General features: G+C 38.6%; 1 protein-coding gene across 1 annotated transcript; it reads left to right on the top strand.

Moving 5' to 3' along the window:
- The first annotated feature begins 524 nt into the window (after window positions 1-524).
- Window positions 525-6,058, top strand: gpn3 (GPN-loop GTPase 3). Its single transcript, XM_056290389.1, has 8 exons — window positions 525-672; window positions 780-888; window positions 1,124-1,291; window positions 3,783-3,907; window positions 4,069-4,184; window positions 4,564-4,657; window positions 5,248-5,376; window positions 5,577-6,058. Exons 1-8 carry the CDS (start codon window positions 625-627, stop codon window positions 5,640-5,642), a joined length of 855 nt encoding a protein of 284 aa, XP_056146364.1. The 5' UTR covers window positions 525-624; the 3' UTR covers window positions 5,643-6,058.
- The last annotated feature ends 16 nt before the right edge of the window (window positions 6,059-6,074 follow it).

Below are 6,074 nucleotides of genomic sequence, written 5' to 3'. Positions count from 1 at the left end.
CATGTCCTCCTATTCAGTAGTCTCTGTGGAGGGCTTGTGTTAAGACTTTGGTTTGGTGTATTGTGATGGTCCAGTATAGCCAAGTATGGATTCTGTCCAGTATAGAGATAAAATCATTTCAATAATATGGTTCCTGTATTTAAATCAAATGTAGTTACCACAGTAACTATGATAAGGAAGTGAAGTATAGATCCACGGTGAAAATGTGAAAATTACTCAGCCAGAAAATAAGTTTAAACATTGCATTACACAGAGATATTACACATGCACTCTGTCAACTATTACAACACGCCTCACACACACACACACACACACACACACACACACACACACACACACACACACACACACACACACACACACACACACACACACACACACATATAGTTTGATGTTGTGAACTTTCAGTCGATCATCCTGGTCAGTAGGTGGCAGTGTGTATTTTATTTGTTGTTCTCCGGCCACCATCAGACAAACGAACAAGAATTTGTCAACCGCCGTTTGAGAACCGCTATACGAAAACAAGAAGAAGATGATACAGTTGAGCGGCAACGGCGGCTAACTTTAGCGACACAAATTCAGTGCTTTGAGGGAATTACATTATAACAAAACCAGCGAGTCAAAATGCCTCGTTATGCACAGCTAGTGATGGGTCCGGCAGGCAGTGGTAAGGTAAGTTGGGTTTACCGTAAGGCTGATGTCGAGCAGTTTCTCACTCGACAAATGCTAACTCATTAGCAGCACAGCAGTTTCACTGTTCTGGTCTGTTGTGATTTCAGAGTACTTACTGTTCCACCATGGTCCAGCATGCAGAAGCCATAAACCGATCTGTCCAGGTGGTCAATCTGGACCCTGCAGCTGAGCACTTTGACTATCCTGTCATGGCAGGTGGGAGACGATATCAACAGCCCAACCACCCACCTCTGTTACGGTTGGGTTTCTCGATATGAGCTCACAGTTGGCCAGCGTTAGTTTCATTAAGCCCCAAACGTTTTCGAGTAGAAGAGGAATCTGTGTTTTTAAATACCCCACTGCTCACACTTTGCATCAATAACCCATTGATCAAAATAGTTCAGCTACTTTCTGTCTGAAAACTGTATTGTTTTTGTTTTGTTTTTGTCAGACATACGTGAGCTCATCCAGGTTGATGACGTGATGGAAGACGAGTCTCTTCGGTTTGGCCCTAATGGAGGCTTAGTCTTTTGTATGGAGTTCTTTGCCAACAACTTCGACTGGCTTGAGGAGAACCTAGGTCATGTAGAGGATGACTACATACTGTTTGACTGTCCAGGTAAATTCCCAGTCTTCATGCTGTGGGCAGAACAAACCCACATGGGGGTATACACAAGTATGTACACATTCCATAAGAATGCTGAGATTAGCCGAGAGGTGATGTAACAAATTATTAAAAATGCAACCTCTTGTTAACGCAAATGCTGATCAACATTACAAGGTAGATTTATTTGAATAGCTCTAAATCACTATTTAGAAGGCTTTACATAAACTTACTGAAAAACAGGTAGATAAACTTCCTCAGAAAAAAAGAATGACAGACAGGGATTAAAGAGGGATTCCTCAAGAATAGGCATGCGATATGTCTGTGGTGAGTGGGAAACATAAGTCAGCATAGTAAAAGATTTAGAAATGAAACTGACTACACTTGATGATGACAGAAAAGAAAAATTGATGTTGGGACAGCACTGTATGCAGAGGCACAAGCATACACATACTCATTACTTTAGGAAAAATTAAAGATAAAGGGTGTTAATGGTGGTGTGCTCCTGTCCCATCCAACTTGGAAGAATCTGAAAAAAACTAACCACCTATAAACCAAATAATGCTGATACATTTTAGAAATGTAGGATAAGTGTGTGACACAGTAAATGAGCTTTGATAACAAGTGGTCCTTGGTTATTCTTACTCTTATTATTATTATTATTTAACACTAGAACCGCCATGGGGTAAATTTTAGCTGCGGCAGATTTTCGATTGTATATATCACTATATTTTAATAAAATATTGAATACCCCGGTCTTTGACTTTTTCTAAAATTGGGTTGTGTTGCACTCCCTATTAAATATAATCAAGATAATTCCAGATTAAAAACAAAGGCATTTATACGTATAACCGCCACCGGATAAAATTTACTCGTATATAAAAATGCATTTATGGCTTATGTTTAAACATTCTAAGTTGCTAGGCAACAGCATGAAATGCATTTATTTTCATGCATTTTATGTTTAAACATTCTAAGTTGCTAGGCAGTGGCATAACATTTTCACGCGGTTTGTTTAAACATTCTAAGGCAACGGCATTAGAGCGTGTGATCTGAAAACTGTACAGCCCATGATGCTCAGGGGTCATCATGGGCATTCTGACTGGTCTGCGGCTACGCAGCCCCATACGCAGCAAGCTGTGATGCACTGTATGTTCTGACACCTGTCTATCATAGTGAGCATTAACTTTTTCAGCAATTTGAGCTACAGTAACTCTTATGTGGGATCAGACCAGATGGGCTAGCCTTGGCTGTCCATACACATCAATTAGCCTTGGGAACACCCCACATGACCTGCCGTTTTGGAGATGCTCTGACCCAGCTGTTTAGCCAACACGATTTGGCCCTTGTCAGAGTCGCGCAGATCCCTACGCTTGCCCTTTTTCCCTGCTTCCAACACATCAATTTAAAGAACTGACTGTACAATTGCTGCCTAACATATCCCATTCCTTGACAGGTGGCATTGTAACGAGATAATCAATATTATTCACTTACCTGTCAGTGGTTTTAATGTTTTGACTGATCGGTGTATATTTTCCTCCCACAGTCCAGACATGTAAGTCAGGTGAATTGGCAGTACTAAATTGTCCCTAGGTATGAATGGGTGTGTGTGTGGGGGGGGAGGGGGGCTGTGATGGCCCTGGCGGCCTGTCTCCCTGCCTGCCACCCAATGACTGCTGGAATAGGCTCCAGCATCCCCATGACCCTGAGAGCAGGATAAGCGGTTCAGATAATGGATGGATGGTGTATGTTTTCGATATGATGTTATAAAAAAAAGATTTAATGGTTACCTCAAGTTTCTTGGTGATGTTCTTCCATTCACACATTGTTGAAATGCTGAAATTATTAATTTATGACCCAAATATATACATTTTTCTGTGAACACCCCTTTTCAGTGTCATTTTAGACCGATTCATACTGACTGACAGCCATGCAAAGCAATTATTGTTGTTAAACATACTTCGATTATAAAAACAGGATAAAAACACAGGAAATGGTTAAAGAGATTCATTTTGTGACTTCAGAAATTCATTTGTAAAGATATTGCCTAAATACAATGACACGGTACATTTTCATTCTACTAGAAATGCAGTAGCCAGGCACATGAGTAAATTTTACCCGCTGACGATTTTAGGTATATAGCGACCCCTGGCGGTTTAGTGTTAACTTTGGAAATCCAATTTAAGGTACAAACAGATAGGAATTGGGATTCACCCTTTGTCTTTGAGTGAATGAAAGGCCAGTTTGGTTCTCCAAACACAACAATTTAGAGACATCTCAGTTGAACTTAAAACAGTGATATATTAACTGGTGCAAATGTGGATAGTTGCTGTTGGATTAAATGTTGCATTGTGATGATAAAATTCAAAGTTGGCAGTTGCATTTCCACCAGACCTCTACATCATTTTTTGCTAGCATATTTGTAGCCCATGCTTCTTAGTTTTGGACTGTGTAGCTTTAGGGTGTCCAGCGGAAAAATTTACCATCAAAGGCTCCCATCTTGCAGGTCAGATAGAGCTCTACACACATCTTCCAGTGATGAGGCAACTGGTGGAACAGCTCCAGCAGTGGGAGTTCCGGGTCTGTGGTGTCTTCCTGGTAGACTCCCAGTTCATGGTGGAGACTTTCAAGGTGATAGTCAATATCACAAAAACATTTAACTTTTGACTCACTTACCATTGATCCCAGTATGTTGTTATAGAGGAGTGTAAACTAAAAGAATAACATTTTGAATTGCTCAGAAACAGTAAAAAAAATTACCTAAAGAGTTGATACCTTTTCACTATCTTTAGTTCATCTCAGGTGTCATGGCCGCCCTCAGTGCAATGGTGTCATTGGAGATCCCTCAGGTTAATATTATGACCAAAATGGACCTGCTCAATCCTAAGGCAAAGAAGGAAATTGAAAAGTAAGTTTTGTCTGTGTATGGTTTATTGTGCTGACTAATTTTACATAAGTTTGCCTTTGCTCCTACGAGTTCTTATGAAACACTCAGACCTTTCGACTGTATTAAGGCACGGGACCCCCTCAAGTATGTACACAATCTCTTTCAATAATACTGGCTCTGCCCTTTAGTGAAACATTGTTTTTGAATGACTTGTGAATATTTTTAATTTATACAGTTTTATGCACTGGAACTTTTCTATTTCTTGCACCTTGTTTGCTTTTATCTTTGGTGTTTTTTCCCTCTCTTCTAGGTATTGCTGAAATTCTGTGGAACCCTTTCAAAACACATTCTGTTACGTAAAATGCATGATATGGTTGTGTTTCTCTACTTTTGATGCTAGATACCTGGACCCAGACATGTACTCCATGTTAGAGGATAACTCTGTCATCCCAAACAAAAAATTCAAGAAGCTGACTGAAACCATCTGTGATCTGGTAAGAATGGTGGTCTTCACAGAATGCCACAGTATGGATAATGTTTATTAAGAACTCCTTTTGTTTATTTTATTCACATAATCCAATTGATCATCAACTCAGATTTTCTTTAGTCCTTCTTTACTTAAGCTTTTTATTCTGATTTTTGCATTTTCCTGAACACATACCTCTTTTAATTAATCTGTTAGATCCGAAATGAAATGAAGAGAATAACATAGTGTTCATGTACTGAAATTTACACCAGCTGCAAACTAAATTTAGTTATGTCCATAGCTGGTGAGTTTTTATACTCTTACAGGCCTCTTAGTAAGGAGCTATCAATTTTGTGCAGGTTATTTTCCATAATAAAAATCATAAAGTTTATGACATTCTATGTAATGTCGTTGAATGGGTACAATAGTTTTGGGTTTTGTTTTTTTTTTGGTTAAGAGAGATACTCCGAAAAAAGAGGACTTTCGGAGTTTTTGGTTTGAACTAGGCTTTGTAAATTTTATAGCATGAATACGTGTAAATAAATAGCTTTCTTTCATACTTGAGTGTCTTATGAGTTGAAGTTTCTGATTCATATGTGTGTCTGATGGTTTCTTCAGATTGAGAACTACAGCATGGTGAGATTTCTGCCTTTTGACCGCACAGATGAAGAAGGCGTCAACATAGTACTACAACACATAGACTTCTCTATACAGTATGGAGAGGATCTGGAGTTCAAGGAGTCAAAGGTCAAGAAAATGATATAATAATATAGCAAAATGCTTATTGCACAAAAACACATTACATTTATTTGACACTTGTAATGGAGAATAAAATTGACTTAGTTAATTGGTGCTAATTTAATTTATCTTAAGATTGCATTTTGTTTTTCATTTTTGACTAATTGAACATTAATTTTGTGTAAATTTTTTCATGTCTTTTTCAATAGGAGGTTGATCAAGATCCTGGTAACCTAAATTACGATGAATATTTCCAAGACAAAGTGGAGAGCTGAGATTTGGCATAGCTCTCAACATTAACAAAACAAAGATCGTCTGTGGGATATGTAAAAGTTCAGAAATAACACCTGAAGGTGATAAATTACACTTGAGCTGGATATGGAGCCGAGTAACCCACTGTTTTATAAATGCTTCCAAGACAAAGTGGAGAGCCGAGATGTGACGCAAAACCAAGAACAACGCAAAAGAGACTGTGGGACATCCGGGAGTGGAGACAAAACGATCAACCACACCAGTTATAATGATTGTGTCTGGATCATATTTATTCTCAGAGCTACATTTTTTTTCTTCTATTCTTGCTATGTTCAAAGTATGTCTCTAATTTTACATTATATATTGGTCGTTTTGACTTTCAAGCGACGTCAGCAAGCGCCATTTTTGAATAAAATTTTCAGCTTCCCTTGCAAGATTGGTTGTATGTCGCCCCC

The sequence above is a fragment of the Lampris incognitus genome, chromosome 12 (assembly GCF_029633865.1).
Source record: "Lampris incognitus isolate fLamInc1 chromosome 12, fLamInc1.hap2, whole genome shotgun sequence".
Taxonomy (NCBI): Eukaryota; Metazoa; Chordata; class Actinopteri; order Lampriformes; family Lampridae; genus Lampris; species Lampris incognitus.
The sequence above is the reverse complement of the archived record's forward strand: the minus strand, read 5'-3'. Positions and strand labels throughout refer to the sequence as shown.